This window comes from Ursus americanus, chromosome 11 (genome assembly GCF_024610735.1).
Source record: "Ursus americanus isolate L20-20 chromosome 11, mUrsAme1.1.p, whole genome shotgun sequence".
NCBI classification, from domain to species: Eukaryota; Metazoa; Chordata; class Mammalia; order Carnivora; family Ursidae; genus Ursus; species Ursus americanus.
In genome coordinates, this window is record NC_142137.1 from 57,373,601 (window position 1) to 57,397,993 (window position 24,393).

At 39.7% G+C, this 24,393-nt stretch overlaps 1 protein-coding gene across 3 annotated transcripts in view; it reads left to right on the forward strand.

The window, feature by feature from the left end:
* GRM1 (glutamate metabotropic receptor 1) overlaps positions 1-24,393 on the forward strand; it is a 391,937-nt gene that overhangs the window by 321,502 nt on the left and 46,042 nt on the right. For all 3 annotated transcript variants that reach the window (XM_045805276.2, XM_045805277.2, XM_045805278.2), the window contains exons 4-5: positions 5,409-5,655; positions 10,102-10,270. In XM_045805276.2, the coding sequence (XP_045661232.1) occupies positions 5,409-5,655; positions 10,102-10,270 (416 nt within the window). The remainder of the gene's footprint in view (positions 1-5,408; positions 5,656-10,101; positions 10,271-24,393) is intronic.

The window sequence follows — 24,393 nt, forward strand, 5'->3', positions numbered from 1 at the left end:
TACAGCATACCCACTTTCCCTAGGACTGTTCCACACCTAGCCAGACATAAGTGGTGGAAAGCATGTATAAGAGAGAATAGCAGATTTTCATTCTGGTCTTAGCTTATTCATATTGATTCTTATTCAGTGCAACTGTAACTCAGTAACAAATTCTGGCTTTGACATCTCCATATATACCCAGGAAAAAAATAGGGTCAACTTTCTAGATATTGTTTGAGAAAATTTACATGGTATTTGTGTTGTGTGGCTATGCACAAGGTAGTAGATGTTTCTGGGTCCAGCTTCATCATCTTAAAAAATAATCTGGATTCTAATTATGCCCAGATGTTTATATTAAAGGTAATCCATAGGTTGAGAATGGGGCCACTCAGGTATCGATGACTGTCACTGGCATTTAGCAAGGACGACTAAAGAGTCCAACTTTCTGGTCACTGGTTTTCACCTTCTCATTCCCCAAATCTCACACCAGTAATTAGGGTCAGATGTACCTGTGCATTTCATTTCTTCACTTCTGTTCATGTTTCTTAGACTCCTAACTAGCAGTGAAATGGTTGAAGGAGAAATGAGCCAAAGAGAGGAAGAGAAAATCAGCCTGAAGAACCAGAATTTTATAAGAATGTGTGATCTGACTTTTCCCCATTGTGTCTTTCTAGACTTAAAGGAAATAAATATTGGAAAGATGAAGAATGAATCAATGATTATTTTCTTGAACTGGGTAAAAAATCATGGATACAAGAATTAGCTCCTCAGGATTTAGGATTTTGTCTCTGGGTTCTTTGGATTTATTCACAGCCATTGCAACCACTGTTTGCCCCCCTATGAGGAGGCGCTTAACTCCTTCCTGGGAGCAACACATCCTCAATGACAGAACCAGTCCCTCATCAGGAAACCAGAATCTCCCCTACCAGCTGAATCCTACTGATGACACCAGATGATTTAGCATCTGTGTTTGCCCACATTAGCAGGAAATGTAGTACAATCCATTTCTAATTACTTTCCTGACCATTGTCCCAAATAATACGTACAGAAAAATATTTAGGTTTAATGAAATATGGTTATCAATAAGAAACACTTTTTTTTTTTTTTTCTATTTGGTAATCTAGAAAATAGACCCTACAACTGAGAACCACAGCAGGGATGGGAAGATACACTTGTCACTTGTGTTAGGGCAAGAATCCAAAACAAGTAAGCACATATTTGAGGCAAATCAGTGTCTGTTAAATGCCAGGAACTACTCCTCTGAGGGATAACATTCCAAGCCTGTTAGATGGCAAGGGTAACCAAGATCATTTAACTGAAATAAGGAAGTGTGATTTTTTTTTTGTTTTTGTTTTTTAGGAAGACAGTATGCTCTGAAAATAGATGAAGAGTAATAGCTTTTAACTTTTGTAGTAGGCAGAATGGCCCTCTGCTGATGTCCAAATCTCTGCAACCTTTGAATGTTATGTTACATGGCAAAGATACTTTGCAGAGATAATTAAGGTTAAAGGGTCTATTTTAAAAATAAGGGGATTTTTCTGGATTATCCATGTAGACCCAGTCTAAACCACATGAGCCTTAAAAGCAGAAAAATGTGGCAAAAGGATAAATTGGAGAGATTTAAAACATGAGAGGGACTCTACCCACCTTTGTTGGAGTGGCCATATGGACAGTGTAGAAAACTTATTGGAATAATTGCTGGCTGACAGGTAGGGGAGAAACAGGGACCCCGGCACTACCGCTACAAAGAATAGAATTCAGCCAATAACCTAAATGAGCTTGGTAAGAATTCATCCCCACATTCTTTTTTTTTTTTTTTTAAAGATTTTATTTATTTATTTGACAGAGACAGCCAGCGAGAGAGGGAACACAAGCAGGGGGAGTGGGAGAGGAAGAAGCAGGCTCACAGCAGAGGAGCCTGATGTGGGGCTCGATCCCAGAACACCGGGATCACGCCCTGAGCCGAAGGCAGATGCTTAACAACTGTGCCACCCAGGCACCCCCATCCCCACATTCTTATGCGATGCTACACAAGACCCAACTGGGCCATGCTATACTGAGCTCTCTGACCTACAGAACTGTGTGATAATAAGTAGGTATTATTTTCAGCTGATAACTGTGATCATTTGTCAAGGCTGATATGGATGGTATATTAACCTCCATCCAATTACAGAAAGTAGATAAGAGACCCCCATGGAGAAGACAACTAGCTTTCATAAAATCTACCTTCAAAATAAATACTGTAGTGATCTAAGGAATATTTAAGAAATGAAGAAATGCTTATTTCTCTGAAATGTTAACTGGACAGTGTGCTGTCTCCACTCTACTTCTATGATCTTTCCTGATTTCCAAGTCATCACAGACGCTGAAGGCCTTCTTTTCAACCAACCAGCTGACTTTAAGGCCATCTTTCAAGGGCAGTTGTTGCCCAGACTATATTTTTTTCCTGCTACTTACACAGCTCAAAATGATTTTCAAAACTAAACATGTTTAAGGTTAGCAAGCTTTTTTTAAGAGAGAATGGGACAAACTAAAATCTATGTACTTATACTCTGCTTACCTCCCTTCAAATCTTATGAAACGGATATTAAGACCCTCATTTTGCAGCTGAAGAAATTGACCTTGCTCCCAGCTCCATAACTAGTAAGCAACACCCTAGAGATGGAAATTCATGCTGTCTGGCTCTTAAGCATGGGGAATTTAAAGGACTTCTCCGGGTAGTAGTTAATTACATCTCCTGCTTCTGACAGGTTTCTGAATTTATTAATAGGATTTTAAACTATACAGACACATACACATACAAAAGAGTAAACTAGTCTCTCTTCATTTATATAATACCTTTCCCATTGTTTCTTTCTCACTATCCATTTTTTTCCCAGCTAGAAAAAATATTAAATATAAAAACACAATATTGTCTTATTCTACAGAGATTGATTCTTCCTCCCCTGATGCGTTCTCTCTGGGCTGGTACAACCCTACAGGCAGGGTGGGACATGGTTCTAAGTGGGCTCTGGGATGAGAACATTCTAACAAATATTCCAGGACAGCTGATGGAAAATTCCTGGCAACTCCTTGAAGTCCAGTCATGTAGGTGTCTAGATTCTGCCAGGATCAGCTCCTCATCCAAAAAATCCCTCCACTGAGAGGCAAGGCTGCAGGGCCCTCTGCACTCTCTCTTCCTGTGTGAATCTGAAGTTCACAATTAGCACATTCACATTTTTTATAGCGTGGACTTCCCTTTCCGGTCGGTTTCTGTGTCTCACAATTGAGCATGTCATTATTTCAGCCTATCTTGTTGTTATATACTCTCAGGTCATGTTGCCTAATTGAAGCATGTGAACATGTCCCATCACCTCAACTAGACTATAAACTTCTTTGGGCATGAATATCAGTTTATTAACTTTTTGTACCCCATAGCATGCCATTATGCATTCACACAATGTTAGGGATATGATAGCACAGAATAAATATCTGATAGATTTACTTACAATTAACCCCAAATAGGTGGTGGATCCTGCCTTGTTATAGAATATATATATTAAGCCCTGTTTTTTCTGATCAGGACATTAAGAAATTTTAAATAAAGCAACATTGTAAAATAAAATAGTTAGTAGAGGGGGAATAACATCAGGCTAACAATGTAGTGTTTAGATGTGGGTAAGAGAGGGAAAAAAATAAGAAAAAATGATTTTTTTTAATCCAAGATAAAATTGAAATTCTAGGAAAACAACATAGCAATAACATATAAAGGTTGGTTATGCATGATATAAAATTTATAATATAAAAAAAGACAAGTGAGGATGCCTGGGTGGCTCAGTCAGTTAAACATCTGCCATTGGCTCAGGTCATGATCCCAGGGTCTTGGGATCAAGTCCCGCAACAGCCTCCTTGCTCAATGGGGAGCCTGCTTCTCATTCTGCTTGTGCTCTCTCTCTCTCTCTCACACACACATAAATAAATAAATAAATAAATAAATAAATAAATAAATAAATAAATAAAATCTTTAAAAAATATATTTAAATAGTTAAGCTTTTAAAAATAACTTTTTAGGGGTGACTGGATGGTATAGTCAGTTAAGCATCTGTCTCTTGGTTTGGGCTCAGGTCATGATCTCAGGGTTGTGAGATTAAGCCCCACGTCGGCTCCATATCCAAATTGGAGTCTGCTTGGGATTCTCTTTCCCTCTCCTTCTGCCTCTCCCACTCATGCTCTCTGTCTCTGAAATAAATAAATCTTAAAAAAAATTACTTTTTAGAAATGTCATATTTCATCTCAAGCTCAACATCAAAGTCAGAGCTCTTTACCATTTCTTCCAAACACTACAACCTTCTCTTACTTCTCTGCTACTCTGTAGCAGGGAACTTAGCGTCCAGTGGCCTATCTAGGATGGAGTGAAGAGGTCGGCTGCCTGCGGGTGCAAGGAGCCCTGTGCTTTTCTCAGCCCCATCAACGGCTGAACTCATGACCTTTCCCAGCTTCTAGCACCTGGAGCATACATAGCATAGAAGCCTCACTATTGGTTAGGAGTGGGGGTGGGGGTAGAGGGGAGGGAAAGCCCACCATAGAGAGAAGCAAATTTCTGGAACTAAGTACAAAATCTCTGAATTATGCCAGTGATGTGTTCCAAATCTATTTTGTTTTTCAAACCTATTATCTGTTTACAACAAATCCGGTTGGGTTCTGAATTTCTTATCCGTACATAAGTCCTGAAGTTTAGACTTCTGATATGAAGCTCATATCTAACTTGATACTATTCTTGGTAAACTTGCTTGGCAATTGGGGAACTTTTGATCACTGTAACATAGGTAGAAATGGTTGCAGGTTTTTGAAATTCACGGGTAAATGTTAAAGGCTAAAATTAAATGTGTAGTATGACTTTTCCATCAAGAAAAAATACCTGAGTTTCTAATAATCAGCAAATCTGATTCAAATATTTCTATACTATCAACCATATATAAGAAGAGATTCGTACTACCTAGTTCTTCTTAGTCTGGGTTTTTGTGGCCCTAGACATGATAAAGTTAGTGGAATCATCAAAAGAAAATATCAGGGTTTAGGTAATACACAAACTGAGTTATTCTAGATTGTGAATTGTCGTAGAGGATATTAAAAACACTTTCCCAGTACCATGATATAGGGAGACTTTTAATATAAGTCTCTGTGAGCCAAGAGGGAATGAGTTATTTTCACTGCTCCTTAAGGATTTCCTTGCAATATTTGAAAGTTCTTTATTTTCACCTCTATGGTGTTTGTTTCATATGTTATGAAACCATTATTGAATTCAGAAAATAAAATTGAATAAACTATTTTCACATAGAACTAGAACTAGTCACATGCATAAGGCTTGAACAGAGGTCTCCTTCCTCTGAGACCCCTGAAAAGCACTGAAAATTAAACAATTATCACAACCATGTGTTTTTGTGTTGCAGGCAATGAAAGCTTAGAAGAAAACTACGTCCAGGACAGCAAGATGGGGTTTGTCATCAATGCCATCTATGCCATGGCTCACGGGCTACAGAACATGCACCACGCCCTCTGCCCAGGCCATGTGGGCCTCTGTGATGCCATGAAGCCCATCGACGGCAGCAAACTCCTGGACTTTCTCATCAAGTCCACATTCATCGGTGTGTCTGGAGAGGAGGTGTGGTTTGATGAGAAGGGGGATGCTCCTGGAAGGTAAAGCAGTCTTTTCTGTAATGGGTTCAAATAACCTTGTGATCCTCTCTGAGCTAGACAGATGGCAACCTGGGTCCCTTTGGTTCCATGGTTTCCAGGTGTCATGAGGTTAGATACAACTAGAAAGGTCAAAAGATAGGGCTAATCTTCGATGGAAATTATGTTATAAAACATTCAAAACTTATTGGTAAACACCGACAATCCTGTATTCTTCCAGTACCACCCCCCTACTCAGCTATTACCCTGGCCCTTCCCTCAGAATGCGTGGAACCTCCTACAAGCCCAAGAAACGGAAGAGATTACACCTGAGCAGCAGGCCCCTCCCTGGCAGTCCCAGCACCAGACCTGCATCTTTCTGATTGATTGGTCCCAAGGCCATGCTGGTTGTGTAATATTTTAATAAAAGCTTAATATATGGGACCCCTGGGTGGCTCAGTCTGTTGTATGTCTGCCTGAGGCTTAGGTCATGATCCTGGGGTCCTGGGATAGAGTCCTGCATCCGGCTCCCTGCTCAGCAGGGAGTCTACTTCTCCCTCTCCCTCTGCCCTTCTTCCCTGCTCATGCTCCCTCTCTCTCTCTCTGTCAAATAAATACATTAATTAAATCTTTTTTTAAAAAGAGCTTAATATATGAAGAGAGCTAAGTCCTCTTTGTGTATCCCCTTTCCTTGGGCTAATTTATGTTCCTGCTAATATGTCTCTTGAAACAAAAAAGAAAAGAATTTTCTTTCTGGTATCAAGTCTCTATGGCGTCCAAAGAATTAGGAATCAAAGAAAAATTAAACCTAATAAATATATATGTTTCTCCCTAAGTCGTTTTATATACAGTCTGTTCTGCAACCTCTGCTTTTATAATATCAGCTAGCTCACATGTGAGAGGTAGAGAATGATGTCAGTTTAAAGAGCAGTTGTGTTCGTTCATATGAATTTTTCTAGGCAAGGGATAATCAGAATCGTGGTAGAAGATTAAAGTCTGCTGCAGGAAAGAAAAAGGCCCTCAGCTTGGCTGCTATACAGTATGCCCACAATCTTGGTTTTTTGGTTTTTTTTCCTCTCATAAGCCCTGTTATCTTTCAGTATATGATTTTGCAGAATGAGAAATTTTAGGAAAGCATATGTTGTGTTAAAATGGAACATCAAATCACTTAATCCTCATTGCTATAGGCATATCATTATCCTCTTTTACAGATGATAAACCGAGTGTCAGAGAAACTAAGAAACTCACCTAAATTCATGCAGTGAGTAGCTGGTAGAAGCAGTGCTGTCTGAATCTGATGCTTATAATCTTTTTGCCACATCACGCTGCCTTTTAGCTAATCCTAAAATTAGGCAAAGATGCTGGCAGCCTGCTTAATGTCATTTCAAAGGTACCGTAAGAGACTATCTGACCCTAAGTAATTCCCAACATATCTCTTCCTTTCATGTAAGCTTAAAGTTGTGTGTTCAGACACTGCTCAGACAATGTTCGGACAATGATGAATTTATCAGATTCCTTCCAGGCTGCCAGTTAGGTAGGAGGAGATGTACATCCAAATATGAGTGGGGTGGATGGAATGATTTAGGGCCTGAAGGATGTCAAAAGCTTCCAGGTGGCAGGCACCCTGGGAAACAGTACCAGAAGGAACAAATGGACCTAAGATTCAGAACACCGAGCACTCTCTCCTTCAATCGCATGGTTGTCACCCTGGGTTCCACTGGAAACTGGGCTCTATAAACTGTCAGATTTGGAATGGAAACCTTCCCTCATGATTCTCTAAGACAACGTACACAGTGTGCCCAGCACAGGATGAGATGCCTTTTAGACACGACATACATATGAGTTTCCTCCTGCTCTCTTTATTTGTAAGTTACCCAAAATATAGGCACACAGTTTTAGCTTGTTTATCCTCCATGTGTAATTACATGTTCAAATCATGAGCTTTCCCCTGGGTTCCTTTTCAAGGATCATTTCCTCATGCTTGAAACTGGTCAGCTTAATCTGTGTTCAGCTTCTGTTTCAACCACCTCCCTCTGCTTCCATCCCCTCTCATACCCCCATTCATGCTCTTGGTCCCTCATGTAATTATTTTAGTTAATTATCATGCAACATAAACTGAGTGCATCGAGAGGATGATATAAAATTGTAATTTACAGCATGAGGATATTCCAAATAAATGCCATCATGCCGAGAAGGGACTCTGGGGTCAAGAAAATAGAGCCGTGTTCATTAACACACATAGCACAGGGGAAGGCCTCTGTTTAGTGTCTCAGTTTTTTTCCCTTGGTATCTCTCAGTATTTTTGTCCTCTGGCTTTTGGAACTTTTTGAAAATGTGTTTTCATGCCAAAATATTATGAATTTTTCAGTTTCTAAATGCTAATGGAGTGTGAACTGGTTTCTCCTATTGAAGAGCAAACGGGGATTGAAATAAGTCTTAGGAAACTGATTTATAGGAAAAAGATACCCTAAAGCTAGCATAGCCCCCAAAGTCTTCACTGAAAGTGCATAAGGAGAGTCAATAACAAAATGGGATAAAACATAAAAATTACAGGAAGAGAAAAAGGAAATTATTCACCAAACATTCACAACAGGCTCTATAACCATGAGTTTAAAATGGAAAAATATTAGAGGTGTAGATTAGCTTCACTGATCAGCAAGATGAGTAGGAACCATCAGCCCACGGTTAATAGCCACTTGGATATCTCTTAGAGAGCCGCTCTGAAGAACATGCTGGGCTGGCTCCACAACAAGAAGAATGAGAACCTTTATTTATTAGCCAACAGAGCAGCAGAGAGATGAACAATGTGCTCTAGGTGTGCCATTTTCTCTTCTCATCTGGTAGGTTCCATTCTCCTGGAAAAGTAGGGGGGACATTTCCTTTTCTCTCCCAGAGTCTTTCCCTTTAGAGAAATGACCAGAATGTGGATGTGGAGAAGCCACTAGCTACCCTGTTGGTGGCAGAATGCATTTGCACATTAAGAACAGACAGAAAAACCAACAAAGGATATTAGTTGTCTGGATAAAGAACTAAGCCAGATATAGCCAGTAGGTTTTGGATGCCAACTAAGGTTGACAGTAGCTTCCTGGAGTGCTGGGCTGAGAAGGACTCTGAGTCGAAGTCGGCTTTAGGGAGAAAGAATTGCAAAATGGGTGGTGTTGGGGTTGGGAGATGAAGAAGAGGAATACATGTTAGGTAATTACCATCTGTTTCTTCAGGTCAAGCACAAAGAGCAAGAGACCATGCCTCTTATATTCTAGAGCAGAACGGTGAGAACTGCACAGGTACTGCGGCAAAAAGAATCCCATTTTGCAGAGCAGCAAGGGGGAGTCAGGCATACATTTTTGGGAAACTGCCACATGAGTTATAGTTTACTTGGAGTAAATAGCAACATGGAGAAAAGACTGAAGAATGCCAAAGGATTTCCAATGACTGAGAGAGACAGCTTTTGTTCTCCAGTTTTCTTATGGTAATGAAAATAACTGGAGTATTTTAGGGCATTCATAGTAATACAAATATGAATGATATAGTGATATTGCCTTACAGATGCATTTGTCCCAATTGTGAAATAATTTCTTACATGGCTTATGCTAATTAATCCTCACAAGAACCCCATGAACCTTTAAGAGTTTAGTGACATTCCTAGGTAGTATAATCTACTGCTAAAATGTTAGAATAGAGATTCTAGCTTACGCATTCTAATGTCAAGTCCTGTGCTCTTTTCATCGCTTTGGAGAATGCTCTCCATTGCCCACACTGAAAAATGATGAGGTCTGGCCCCCAGAGCACACTCTGGCTGCAGTGAGGATTTCAAAATGTACATTTTGCCATACTGTAGCATTGCAGCATTTGAAATTACTAGAGTAACTGACACCGATTATTTAGATTCAGAAATATTTGTCCTAATCAGGGAAGAGGCCAGTTTAAATGTCAGTGCTCAAGATGTTAAATCCCCAACATCCTTGTTAATTAAAGCTGTGTTTCTCAGATTTCTTGCTTTATTAGCACCTAAAATAGGTTCCAGTCGTGGTAAAACTCACTTCTTTTAATCCAGTGTAATGAAAATGACAGCTGAATGTGAAAAAGGACATTAGAATGAAAGTAATCAAGTTAAGAAATTGATGTTCTCAAGAATCATGACTTGTTCGAAGAATAACTTAGTGAATAATGATTTGAGGGAGATGGTAATCAACTCAGCACACATAGGATTATTTGGGGGGAGAATAAGCAGAGAAACGCACAAAAGTAATACATTCTTTAGCAGATATGGACAATACACGGAGACTACAGAGTGAAACACACATTTTGGAAAATCAGAGGAAACATTAGAAACGAAATAAAATATTGACAGGCATTAGAACGTGGGATGATTCTTGCTCTTATCTCCCTTCTATTATATCTGTTTACCAAATTTCTTTGTTTTCTGTATCATGTCCATACTCTCCAAGACACGTGTTGTTTTCTCCGTAGGTATGATATCATGAATCTGCAGTACACAGAAGCTAATCGCTATGACTACGTACATGTTGGAACCTGGCACGAAGGCGTTTTGAACATAGATGATTACAAAATCCAAATGAACAAGAGTGGAGTGGTACGATCTGTGTGCAGTGAGCCTTGCTTAAAGGGTCAAATTAAGGTAAGCTGGCCACAGATGCATTCTCGGACAGGAGGAGGCCACCTGGATGGGCCAATGTAAAGAAAAACATTTTTCTTAGACAAGACTGTCCAGAAAGAGTGTGCCAAGCTTTCTGTTTTTGTTCTTGTGTTTAGCTAAAATTGGAAAAACAAAGAAAGATTAGGAAATGAAATAGGCAAACCATTCGAATATTTAAGAATAGCCCTTATCTGAATTGCAATGATGAGCCGAAATCTTCAATACAGTATAGAAAGCAAGGGGACAAATACTCGAATTAAAAATTGAAACAGAAGTAATTGTGGAAACCAAAACCAGTGATACTGCTTAGTCATAGTTGTAGCTATTGTTAAAGAAAGCAGAAGCCGAACAATACAAAATAACCACGTAACGAACATAAAAGAAGTTGAAATGAGCTAACACGGAAGCTGCTTATCAGTTCTCTTTTCACCACCACATTCTTTGATTTTCCTGAAATTGGCATTTTCTAGCCAAGAGAGAGTCCTCACTTCCTAATTATTCTTAGAAGCTTTTTTTATCAGCCTGGGGCAAGTGAGTAACCACGATATTGCTGTATGCATAACAGTAGAGTAAATAAACATCAAATATCGAGCCTTTGGCTGGGCAAGCTAGAGAGAATTCTCAGTGAAGAAGGCAGGGCAACAGCGCTGCCTGGATCCATGCTATTTAAAACCGAACTCGATGATGCCCTAGGAAATGGAGTGTAGGGCTGTGACTGCCAACTGGCAAGAGGACGGATTAAATGACCTAGTAGGTCTTTCCCCTCTCTAATTTTCTGTGATTCAGCTCTTGGAACAGACAGGCTGTCACGTCAATGTCGCACAGCACAGCTGGGCTGGAGTGGACACCATGGGAGGCGCTGGCCCCTCCGGCCACGTGCCCCGCCCCCTCCAGCCACGCTGCCAGGCCGCCTGCCCTTCTTGAGAGCTGCGGAACTGCCCCTGTGGTGAGAAGCCCTGACAGGTACACTGAGGGGTCTGGTCATGTGCGGAAGTGCTGGTGCAGAAACTAGAAGAGCCTCACCTCTATTGGTCAGTGAAGGCAGAGGATTTGGAAACGGCAGCATCTTTTGAAGAGCTGTCGTGATGGACTCAAACTGTCAGTGATACGGGCCACTTTGAGGAAGCAACAGACTTCTGAGAGAGTGCACCCTAGTTCGTTTGATTGATGGGTTGGTTGACTGCATTTTATTTTTTTATTATAGTTAACACACAAGGTTACATTCATTTTATTCACCCTCGTTTTAAATTTCCTGTGCCTTCTATGCAGATGTGATATTAAAAGTACTTAATAATTGTCATGACAACTAACCAATCAGAATGGACTCCTTCCTGGTGCTGTGACAGGGTGCTGGAGGCCTGCTGCCAAGCCCAGGGTTGTTCCTTGGATCGTGGGAGGATATGGGCGAGGAGTCCTGCAAGGCTGGGGCATTCAGGAGGCTCGAAGATACCATGAGTTTCCACTCTGCACCGAAGTATTTCAGCAGTGTAAGCATGGCTGCAGCCACACCAGTGTGTATGGGCTCCTCCCCAGGAATCCCATTTCTGATTCTTGTCCTGATGAAATTTTTTCACTCGAGGCTGTCAGGTGGTTTAAAATCCAGAAGTCCATAGCTTCTTGACTATTTCCACTAGATGCCAGACCACTGGATTCTATGTTTGTTATCCTTTCTGGATGGTGGGGAAACAGGACATCTGAGATGGGGGTCATACCATGGGGACAAAAGAGATGCCCTGAGCTCAGGTACTTCTGCGACGCAAAGAGTGGGTCACACGTCTGGCTCAAGCCTTTCCTGCTTGTGTGGTAATATTGTCTACGCTGCACACAACCGCTGTAAAACAGTTTATGGAACTACAAAGTTGGGTTTTTCAGAGTATAAGAACAACCAACCAACCAACCCTGGCAAGAGAAAACAAGTCAGTCTAAAGAATCTCTGAACTCTAGCCCCCTTTCACAATTCCCTGCTATCACTGTGATTGCTGGCAGGCCATGCATGGGGGGCTCACATACCATGTGGATTCCGATTTGTACATTCCAGAAGACAGGCCTTTCCTCCCCGAGTTCAGAGGAAAGGCTGTTTGCATACATCTCTTTGCCTAGATACTAAAGTATTTCTGGCAACACGTTTGCATTACGCCCATGCAGCGTTTGTTATTGAAGGAGATCCCAGAAATCATCGTGGAGCCATTACAGAGCACTTGCTATAAATGCAAATCTCTTGGGGTCTAATTTTAGAAATATTTTGTACCCTGCAGGAAGAAAATATGGCTGTTCTCAATGGCACCTGGAGTGGAGGTGGGGGAGGTGGAATGTTTGTTTGTTTCCCATAAGCACCAAGGGAGGTATGGAAACAAATGAAATCTGAATCCCATTTGCCAAATGATAGTACTTATATTCTTTCACCACCAATTTGCCACCTACCAGGCCCAGGATGCAGAGAGCCAGATCCCTCAGTAGCCACTACAAAGATAAGAGAGTGGCAACAACGAGCAAGGTGATTGTAGGACTTGCACTTGCATTAACTGGGAAATATAATGTTTAGAAAAGAAGTATTCATTTTCAATATCAAATGCCATTTAAAGTGCTAAAATAAATGATTTGACTCTTTTTATGATAACCTATAGAAATCTCTTATGGTAATTTCCCTCAAAGTAATTAGAAGTCCAGTTTTCTTATGTTACTGATTTTTAGAAATATAAATATAATATCTTATAAATATAATATCTTACAGAAACAGAATTTATTTTAACCATTCCATAAACACAGTTCAATAAAATCAAACTTTTTATGGTTGTGTGTTATATTAGTCAGGGGGTTCAGACAGGGAAAAAAGAACCCTTGCCGGATTGTTTGATAGAGGGAATTTAATATAAGAAATTGGTTATAAAAGTGAAGGAGGATGCCCAGGGCACCTCAGAGGTCACCATCAGCAAGAATCGTCCTCACCCTGGGCCAGAGGGACCCAGGGAGAAGTCACAACTGCTCCTAAGATGCCCCCTGAAGTGGGCACGAGAGGATACCTTGGCTTCTTCTCTCTCCTTCTTTTCTGTCTCCCATTAGGTCCTTGCATTTTGCCAACATCATCCAGAAGACATTGGCAAAAAAGCCTGGACAGTGTAGTTCACAGGTTTCCTTGAAACCTTAAAACTAAACAAGGCTTAAGTGCTAGTGCATTACTGGGAAATAGAATCTCAGAAATGCAAGAGTGAAGGGGAAGGGGAGAGGCCACGGAGGCATTGAAAAACGCCGCACCACCACCGTCACTGAGGTGATGCTTTACTGAGCAGGATGCCACTTCACTGAGTACAACTAGTCTTTCAGCCTCCCACAGATCTCTGCACAGGCCGCTTGGACTATCTGCTGGAGCAAGGAGGAAAGAAGGATGTGCGCACCTGTGCCATGCCATTTTCTGCTTCCCGTGGTCAGAGTTTGCTCACAGGAAGTAACACCATCTGATCCCTCTAGGCAGCTACTGGGGAAGCCAGAATCCATGTCCCATTCCATGGTCCTTTTTCAGATTAGAAGTGATTAGGGGACCAAAGCCTCTGTAGGTCTCCTGCAGTCTGGTCTGGGCTTCTGTTGTGCTGAATACAATGGAGGCTGTTTTGAAATCCAGAGACAGACAGGTGGAGGTGCCAACCGGAAATGAGGCAACAGTGATAGAGGCTGAGGTAGGGGTGCAGAAGTGTCCAGGACTTTCCAAGAGACAGTGGCCAAGGGCCTAGGAGATAGGCTGGAGGAGGAGGTTTTGATGCAGCACACAACGTGTACACAGTGGATCTGCGAGCAAACACCAAGGGCCTGGCACATGTGGTGTGCAGTGACTTTTCTTGGTGTGATGAAGGGCAGGAAAGAGCCGAGAAAGGGCAGGAAGACGAAGAGGGGCAGTGAAAGGAAGGAGAAAGACAGTGGAGGTCAGGGACAAATGTTTATCAAGCATATTCTTATGCAAGTACAAGAATAGGTGCATTACAGTCACCGTTTAAATTATTCCTTAAAACAACCCTTTTAAAGCCGATACTATGGCCCCCATTTTGCAGATGAAGAATCTGAGGCCCAGAGAGGCTGCATCACTTGCCTCAAGCTTTCTCAAGCTAGAAAGTGCCAAAGCTGGGCTCAGAGCCAGCCCAGAGCTTTCAGCATCCCATCGCCTCAGGTTGTTCAACTACCTGTCATTAGAAGACTTGGTGTATTTTCTACAAATGCAAGTCTCAATTGCTAAGCCTTATTTTCTCAGTAGTTGACAATAAAATTATAAATAGAGCTCTACTTTAACAAGGAATAGAATCTAGAATTGAGGAAGCAGTATTAGCGAGGGAGCTTGGAAGAGTTTAATAGAAGCAAGGAAACCAGCGGTGAAGTCGAGGGAAAGGATCCTGCAGATTGCTTTCCCTGGCTCCTAGTCTTTTCCTTTCCTCTCCTTTCTTTTTTTTCTCCCCTTAAGTTTGCCTTTGGGTTCTTTACTTTAAGAGGATGGTTTTGAGGCTAGGGGCTTGGGCATGAGGAATGGAGAGCCCCAATTTTTCCTGTTCTCACCCAGCCAGTCAAAACAGAATTCTGGAGAAATTACATGAACGTAATAGAATGTATCACAAATGTGTCCTCATTTACACATGCCATATTGTCATATAATAAAATACACCTTACATATGTATAGAAAAGCCCAGGTACACATATCTTACAAACCACAGACTTTGGAATTAGGTTAACTAATTTCCTTTCAAGGGATAAGCCTGATTCTTTCCTATTTGTTGACATTTTCTATTGGAAAGATAAAAGTTTAGTTTCAGAAGGTGTTAGCAGTGTGGACCCCAGAAGATTGCTTAACTTAAAACGCTGAAGCCCCTTGTTCAGCATCAGCTTCCATGCCCCTCTGTTTCCCACTCCGGTTAGATCAGCAAAGGGGTCAAACCACGGATTTGTTGAGTATCAAACTAAAAGGGACATGTTCACTTTCATTGTGAACCAAGATGTCTTCAAAGTTGAAAGGGCGCTAGCACAGTCTATTAAGAAACCATTTACATTGACCTTTAATTGGACTTACGTGTCCATAGATTTAATAATGCCATAAGCATGATTAGGTAATGCTGCTAGAGGAGTTTGTCTCTGGGTTTTTCTGTAGCTAAGTATAGCTGCTTGAGAGAAGTTGCCATTGTAGAAAACTTGTAGTTTCTAATAATATCCTTCTTAAAAAAATATGATTGCTAATATTAATTTCCACATTGACACTCTCACCTTTCAACATAGGTCAGTGATTAAAAAGCAGCCACTTTGTTGCAGATCTTATACTTCAAGGCTCTGCAGAGATTAGGGATGAGAGCCTCACATTCCAGAATATTTGTCATTTTTAGCAACCTAAGATCATCCCTTTAATGCCTGCTGTTAAACCATTCTTTCTGTAGCCTCTTTAGCATCATTTCGTCTTCCTCTGTACATTTTCCTGCTCTTGAAAGAACTCTCTCTATATTTACAGTTGCTTACTTAGCCCAGTCCCAGCATTATTCTGCAAGGGATGCTGTCTCTCTGAAAGGCTGGATACCCATTTTGGCTAAAATCGTCTAGCAGTTAGCATCACCCTACCTTTCCAAATGATAAGAAAATAAATGTGATAAGGATGAATTTTATATGATAGGACATATATTATTTGTCAACAATCTTTCCTGTTATTTTATGCAGAAATAACTACAGGAAATAGATGTGTCTTGGGTCCATGCTATCCAGTATCAAAGCTGAAAAGAAAATGTAGGCACATTATAATGTTTGTACTTCAAGTTATAACACACCTGCCAATATCACAATTAAATATCCTCAGGGAGAAAAACAACTTTGATAATGTGCTAGATTACGAAACATTGTATTATGTGCAATCAGATAAATGAACTTTGAAAAGTGTTATCATTCCATTTATTTTGCAATGATGAAAACATTGGAAAATTTTCATCAAAATATAAAATAACCAAAGAAAGGGGGGTAATCAGAAGGGGAATGAAGCATGAGAGACTATGGACTCTGAGAAACGAACTGAGGGCTTCAGATGGGTGGGGGATGGGAGAATGGGATAAGCTGGTGATGGGTAGTAAGGAGGGCATGTATTGCGTGGTGCACTGGGTGTTATACGCAACTAATGAATCATTGAACTTTACATAAAAATAAATAAATAAATAAAAATTAAAAATTTTAAAAAAATTACCAAAGAGAGGCTATAACACCATTTCCTGGTAATTCACCACCTGATGAGATACTGTCCCTTTGATCCCAATACCTGGGATTGGGAGGTTAGGGCAGTGGGGTGGAAAGAGCTCATATGGTGCACCTCCTTGCACTCTTCCTACCTTCACATTGAATCCGAGTAGCTCACCTGCTGATTTTCTTCTAGGTCACTTTATGGATCATACAGGACAAATTATTTTATATTCATTTTTTCCATCTGCTATTGCTCCAAAATTCAGAGTTCAAAGTGTGTCATATTGTAGCTACACTTCTTTATACTTGTAGCTATTTTTGTTTTTATATGCTAGGCTATAGCATTTAGAATAGTTTCATTCTCCTCCAGTTCATGTGCTTTGAAATTGCTTGGATAGGCTGTTTTCCCTCCATGGCAATAGGAAGAAGAATTTTGTCTTGAATTTCATGGCAAGAGAATCATTTTAGATTGACATCTGCCTCAAGCAGATGTTCCCACAGTGCAAACATTACTCTCTGGTCACTACATGGCTTGCACAGGTGTGTCATGGCCTGTCCCCACCACCCAGCACATCCAGCCCATCCGCCTGGAGCTTTTGGACATTTTTTGAAGTTATTTCATGCTTACTAACTGTGAATTCTCTTTGGATACTTCCCATATCTGTAATGGTATTTTTATTTTTGTTCAACTTTCTCCCTATTTGCTCATAATTTTGATCTAGTGAATACTTCCCTCATTTTTCCTCACTTTCAAACATGAGAAAACACATTAAATTGACCACTCATATAGCCACCAACTACATTCAGTAAATGTGAATCCTTCACTGTATTTTCTCTCCCCTCACCCTTCTCTTAATTTCTTTTGTCCTCTCTCTTTTTCTTTCCCATATGTTCTCCCTGAGCCATTTGAAAGTGAGGTGCAAATATGAAACTCCATACCTTAATACCTCAGCTTGTGTTTTCTCAGAATAAGATTATTCTCATACAACCATGAGCCGAGCTAAGAAGTTAGCAATAACATCACCAACCACGACTGTCCCATCCACCTCCGCTTTCTCTTTCTCTTGTGAATCAAAGCAAACTGCCCACTTAAACTGTTCATAGTTAATGTAGCCATTTTGGCAACCAGTGAAATGATGATATGGTTTGTCCATTATGTAATCCTTTTTAAATTCCACCGCAGGATGGCAAGATCTGAATATAAATTGCCCACAGGAATATATAAAAAAAAAATCCTTATCTGAGAAGCCTGTGATTGCATAACAATGATATGATCTGCTCCAGCAACTAAAAATATATTGGCTACAATTTTGAAAAAAATGAAAACAAAAATACCTTTTTTTGGATATCTTATTGTGCATGTGAAAACATGAAATTACTATGGTCCCTCTGGATGAGGAGGAAACTCTGCAAGCACTTGTCAGAATGACAAACTCTGTGGAATTATTCATTTATCCACAGCCACTTTGAGTAATCCCTACGTCTTGCCCCTCATAAGCTGACCAGAGTCTATGCTGATCACCTGTTTACTGAAGTTGTTAGTGATCACCTTAGCTTCAGACCCAGCCTGCCAATTTTTGGGGATGAGTCCTGATAGGCACTGCTGCTAAATCACATGATATGGGACAGTGGCAGTGGCACTGGCAGAAACAGGGCCCATTTGTTTTTGTAAGTAAACATTTACTGAAGTAGAAGAATTTAAGGAGGCATTTGCTGTCAGGGTTGTGCAAGGTTGTGCAGGTTGTGCATACTTCACAACGCTGAGGAAGAGTGTCTCTTTAAATATGGCCCCTAAGTGCTGCATTAACACATTACATTAGATTTTGAGCTCCCTAGCCTTAACAATGGGGTTTTTCAAAAATTTATCCCATGCATAGGGCCATGTCTGGCACACTGGGCCACTGAATAAAGGTTGATTAATTGAATATATATCTACCAACCTCTGAGATATAATTTTGGTTCTCAGCATAACATGTCATCACCCTGGCAGCCATTGTTACACTGGGAAGAGCCTAGCTTTTGGACATAACTGCAGATAACATGACTGAGATTTGCACAAGATATGGATCCCTTCTGCAGCGGCTGCCTCATCTGCAGAATGCACATAATTAACTCTACCCGCCGGAGCGGTTGTGAAGGGTTAGTGTAGCTCTGTACAGGGGTCCTAGCAGATAGCCTGGTTCAATATATGTCTGCTCTTGTGATGATTTTATATTCCTATACCATTTTTATTACATTTTCCCTGTACTAGATTAAAATGTGGGGATTTTTTCCATTGGTATTTTTAATTGAGTTTTTGTAAGTTTTTCTTCACTATACTCTTATTTTTCATTCTCTTTGAATTCATTTCCATTTCTTCTGTTTATGTCATAGTCTATATTATTTTCTTCTTTTCTCCCATCTACGTTATTGGGTAATTAATATGTGCCAAGAACCATGCTAGTGATGTGGGCAGGCTGGGTCCAAGGACCCAGGGGAGGGTGTCACAAGACCAGTCAAGAGGGCCCTTGGCTTTGCGCAGGATGGAAATCAAACATGAAAACAAAAACAAAAACAAAAAAAGCCAGGAGCCAGAAGAAGTGGAAGAAGAGTTTATTGAATAGCGTGAGTGACAGAGAATAGCAGACAGAGTATCTGGGAGACTTGGAAAGGAAAGGAGAATGAGTCTTGTCATTGTTTGGGGGAGGGGTATAAATTAGAAAAGGGCCTAAGGTACCTGTTTCTTCAGGAATCAGGGTAAGGGTCCAATCAAGGTGAGTGTCAGGTGAACAACAGGTGCTATTCCATAAATTAGTGAAGCTAGGAGTATTGATGCCACTATCAGCTGAGGTTTGTTTGAAGCGAACGTCCTGGAACATGTTTGGGATCTGTCTTTTCTTAGTTGTTATCAAGGATTTGGGGCCTAGAACAAAATTCAGAGAACGATTAACTTTCTTACTTCCCCCTTGAAATGAGAACAGAGCTTCTTCGGCGTATTTAGAGGCAAAATATGGAACATGAGTAAATGAAGCCCAGTAGAAAAGAGATGGAGCTTTTCTAAAATGGAGTCCCTTCAGCTTCTGTATTTCACTAGTACCACGAATGCAAAGGAAACTTAAACAAGGCCCCTTCCTTTGAGGAACTCAGTTCAGTGGAGAGAAAACATCCATATTCAAGTTGCCTGCTGCCCCAGCTCTCATACAAGACATGGTGGGGACAGAGGCGGGCAGTGCTAGCTCGTCTCTCACGCAGCTGATTCCAGCTGATTCTCCGACAGTCCTAAGTAGAATAGATTCAGTTTCTTTATTCTGTTTGGTCTTTCAGGCATTTTTCTTCTGAAGAAAATTTTCTGTTCCCTTTGATTCACAGTTACCTTTCCTTTATTATATTCTCCTGATGCTATTTATTTTCTTTCATTCTTTTTTTTTAAAGATTTATTTATTTGAGAGAGAGGGTGCACACATGTTGTGGGAGAGGCAGAGGGAGGGAATCTCATGAAGACTCCCCATGGAGCCTGGAGGCTGGCACGGGCTCTATCTCATAACCCTGAGATCATGATCTGAGCTGAAGTCAAGAGTCGGTCACTTAACTGTTTGAGCCACCCAGGCACCCTTATTCTTTTTTCTAAATAAAACCTTAATTTAAAAAATCCATTTCAGGTTACTTCAGAACGTAGTCACAAAATGAACACTTGATTTCCTTGCATAAATACTTTAAGACTCCTACAGGGTCTATGTAATTGAATCAGGGCATTGTCTGTACCAGCAGCTCACCTGGTCTCACTAACAATAAACAGCACCGTGCACACAGGACATAAAAAGAATCAAAGCAGGCTCTGGGCCTTAGTAAGCCTTGGTCCTTCAAGGGCAGTTTCAGTAAAATATCAAAACTGTTCTTGTGACTCAAAGCTATCATAAAAAGTGTTTGCTTGTGACAAAAGTGAAAAAAACACTTTATTCAGAAATTGAATATATACTATAGTAGTCCCCTCTTATTTGGGGGATATGTTCCAAGACACCCTCCTCCTCATGGATGCCTGAAACCACAGATAGTACCAAACCTGATATATGCTATGTTTTCTCCTAGAGCTGCATACCTATGAAAAGGTTATAAATTAGGTGCAGTAAGAGATTAACAACAGTAACTAATAATGGCATATAATAATTATAACAGTATCCTGTAATAAAAGTTATATGAATGTGACCTCTCTCTCTTTCAAAATATCTTATTATACTGTACTCCCCCTTCTTCCTGTGATGATGTGAGACGATAAAATGCCTACGTGATGAGATGAAGTGAGGTGAATGATGTAGGTACTGTGATGCAGTGTTAGGCTACTATTGACCTCCTGATAATATGTCAGGAGGATCATATGCTTCTGGACAAAGACTGACCATGGATCAGGAGGGGCCACTATACATGCAAAAGAAGTATCAGTAAGCATGACTTATATCAAAATACAGAAAATATAAAAATAATCAATATTCATGCTATTGGGGAGGTTTGGATATAAATTAGAGACAACAGGAATTAAAAAAGAGCTGTATCGGAATGAAACATAATCTATTATATGGATATGAAAAAATTAGAGGACAAAATCTAGCCTGTAGTAATAAAATACCAAGTGTATTTTAGCTACTAGAGAATTATGAATAAGGCAATATTCGAAGGGATTTACTGCTCCAGAAATAGTGTCTGGAGCTTGTGATGTATCTGCCCTTGAAAGTAGTGACACAGAGGGACTGACGGAGAAAAGATGACATTCTGAAAGAAAGGTAATATTCATTCTTTCCTTAAAACATATTTATTTGTTTACTCTACGGTTCCATGTGAGAGCCATGGATTAACACACACACACACACACACACACACACACACACACACACACACACATTCTTTCTCTCTCTCTTTAAACTCTATTCTCCATATAGCAGCCAGAACACTCCTTGTAGAAAGCAAGTCGGATAAAACACAAATTTAGTGATGTCTCTACTCTACTTGAAACCTCCCTCCAAAACAAACAGAACAAACAGTTATGTGGACATTAATGAAGACACAGTGAGGGGCTGGCAGAGGCTCTGTCCTCATTTGGCTGACTTACATAAGAAATTAATAACAGACAAAGTTAGGTACAGAAACAAGAACCAGGGACTAAGTGAATGCCTGACTGAAGAGCTTATATTCCAAAGGTATTGGGGTAGGGAGGCACTAAACTTCTTTGTGTGGCCTAATTGTATTTTTTTTTTAAAGATTTATTCAATACCCATCCATTGGCTTCCTACTGTGTGTTTTTGGTACATATCTGTCCCTTGATGACTATGATCTGAAAACAATGAAAGTCAGCTTGGTTCCTTTTCTTGAGGAGCCTATGGGCTATTTGGGTGATCTTGGCAGCTGTGTGCATGTTACTCTAGTGCAAGAAGAAATTAGAGCATGTTGTATAATTAGGAGACTGACCAGAATTCACGTGTAAAGTGATAGAATCTCAGTCTAGAGGGGTGACTGAGAGATGGAAAAGACAAGTCAGGGGCTCCTGGGTGGCTCAGTCAGTAAGCATCTGACTCTTGATTTCAGCCCAGATCATGATCTCAGGTTGTGGGACCGAGCCCCCCATTGGGCTCTGCGCTGGGCATGGAGCCTGCTTAAGATTCTCTCTCTCTCTCTCTCTCTCCCCCTCTGCCCCTCCCCACCCTCTCTAAAAAAAAAAAAAAAAAAAAAAAGACAAACCAGATATTATAGATGTTGTATGCCAATAGTACACATACTTAGTGGCAGAATAAAGGAGTCATAAAATATAACTCTATTTAAGCAACTCCATTTTCATTACTTATTAAAGGGACAAGCTAATCATTATTCATTCTTTTATTCAGTCATATAAAACCTAACTTTAAATACTTTCCAAGTGCCAGTTACTCACAGGATCTACCCTCACTATTCATTCTGCATAAATCAATTTGTTTATCATTACCACCTTCTGAATTTGTTGAATTAGTAGTATTATTTTTATACCAAGAGAAAAAGACAAAGCTGACTAAAGGGATATACAATATTTTGTGATGGCTTTTACTGTACTTCTATGCCAATTAAAAAAAGAAAGCAGTATTCATATACTCAATTTTTCTCATATCACTTAAAAAATTATTATTTAGAATGTAAATTTCCCATGCTTATTTTGAGGTTGCTGGGAGTTTTTTAAAAAAGATTTAATTTGATTCTACTTTCTGAAGTTATCTGAAGTAAAAGAAAAAAAAAGAAAATCTTTTACATTTTCTGAAAATATACTGTCATTTAATATTTTGTATGTAATTCTAAGATAGGGGTATAAATTTTGACCTGCTCTGTGAGAAGATAGTTTTATTTTCACAAAGACTAGAGTTTTATGATTTTAAGGTATGACAATATTTACAGTTTAATTTCTGATTTTGTGTATGAAAACATTTAATAATGTTTAATGTATTAGGGAAGAACTTGTGCTTCTGGCTATGAAAGCGTAACAGGGCCCAGACTGCCTTTTGGTGTAAACTAGAAAACTTGACATAATATATGAAATAACTGTGTTCAGACATTGGAAAATGGTGCATGACCTTGATTCTAGGTAAGTGAAGGCAAACAAACAAGGTGAACCCTAAAATCACTCAGGCTTTCTGCCTGGAGGCAATTTCCTTGTTGTTGTTCAATGAAAGAGAACACAGAGCTTCACAATCTTGCAAATTCAAGAAGACAGAAATAAAAGTTTAGGAAGGCCAAGGCAGTGAGAATTTGCAGTGCAGTGTAAGGGAGAGAACTATTCAGAAAAATGTCCCAGAAGTTAGCAATATAGTTTCTCTTAAACATTTCACTGAACACGGGTCTGCACATGAGTAGGGCGGAATTCAAAAAGTCCAGGTGAAAAAAAATTACCCGGGAGCTGGAATCCCTGAGCTCACACAGATCCAGGAATTGTCTTATTTTCCACAAGCCAGAGTGGAGATGCCTTGTTGAATACACAAGGAATTAAGTAGAAACCCCAGGTGGTCACACCTTAATAATAAGGTTTAATTACTCCTAGAGACTCTTCTAGACTTGTCCTAAAAGATTAAAAACAATACTCAAACTGAGACACAAGCAGTTGAGCTTCCTGCCAGAACAAAGGCCAATACTTCTTCAAGGAAAAACATCCAGCATGCTATACCTTATGTACACAATGTCCAGCATCCGGTCAAGATTTTCATTTCCAGCCACACCAATGATTATACTAAATGTCAATGTATGAAACACTTCAATAAAAAGCAAAAGTTCTCAGATTGGACATGAAAGCAAGATCTAAATCTGTGCTGCTTACAAGAAACTCACTTGAAATGCAGTGTGTTTTGACTTTTTTTGGTATTGTGTCAAGTGAAATTTGCTTACCAGATTGAAAATGGGAGAAAGTTTAAACTACTCCAATAATAAATGATTCTTCAGTAATTTTGGACTAGTAATTTTTCTTCCAACAATTTATGAATCTTTTAAGTTCACTAGAGCAAGTCACAAGGCCAATAATAGGGTTGACTTTCTTAGCCATCATTCTGTTTTAATGTATATAAAGTTGCTCAGACTTTCATAATTATAAAATTCCATAATTCCTCAGATTTTGTGAATTAATAAGATTTTATTATATAAGAACTTTTGTGGTTAAACATTGCTCTGTCAGAGAAGAAAAAATTATTTTTATTTTTCTGAGGATAATACAAATGAGTATAAATAATAAAATTCAACTGTTTAATTTTTTTAACTCTGAAAAAGATAATGTTATCAATTCCCTTCATAAAAGACATTATTTTTGAAAAGCCTCCAAACCCAGCATGGAATGAACTGAAATTCACATCTGAACTCTAAGATAATCAGGTATATTCTAACGCAGGTACTTAAGGTTCTGAGACATATAGGATATTTTGAAGAATTACTCTTTTTTTATTGTAGTG